We start from the raw sequence: 269 nt of genomic DNA on the forward strand, positions 1-269 counted from the left end.
CTACACGGCTCAGCACATCCTCAAGGTACCGCCATGGGGTCTGCCCGCGGGAGGCATCTCTGCCCTGCCTGCCTCTCAGCGGTTCGGGGGTGGTTCTGTGGGCTCCTGGCCCTGCTCCAGCCAGGTCGGTGTTGTTGGGAGGCTGCTTGGGGCTGCCCAGACCCCACAAAGTCCTTCTGGGCCTCTTTGCATGGGGTCGGTACCACTGCTTTCATCCCTGCCCTGCCCCTGGGTCGTCCGTTCAGGATTTAGGTTGGTTGCTGTGAGTT

General features: G+C 63.2%; 1 protein-coding gene across 1 annotated transcript in view; it reads left to right on the forward strand.

Moving 5' to 3' along the window:
- FDXR (ferredoxin reductase) overlaps positions 1–269 on the forward strand; it is a 10101-nt gene that overhangs the window by 714 nt on the left and 9118 nt on the right. Inside the window, exon 2 of the mRNA XM_031059926.1 lies at positions 3–25. Coding sequence (XP_030915786.1) covers positions 3–25 — 23 coding nt within the window. The remainder of the gene's footprint in view (positions 1–2; positions 26–269) is intronic.

The sequence above is a fragment of the Geospiza fortis genome, unplaced genomic scaffold, assembly GCF_000277835.1.
Source record: "Geospiza fortis unplaced genomic scaffold, GeoFor_1.0 scaffold244, whole genome shotgun sequence".
Taxonomy (NCBI): domain Eukaryota; kingdom Metazoa; phylum Chordata; class Aves; order Passeriformes; family Thraupidae; genus Geospiza; species Geospiza fortis.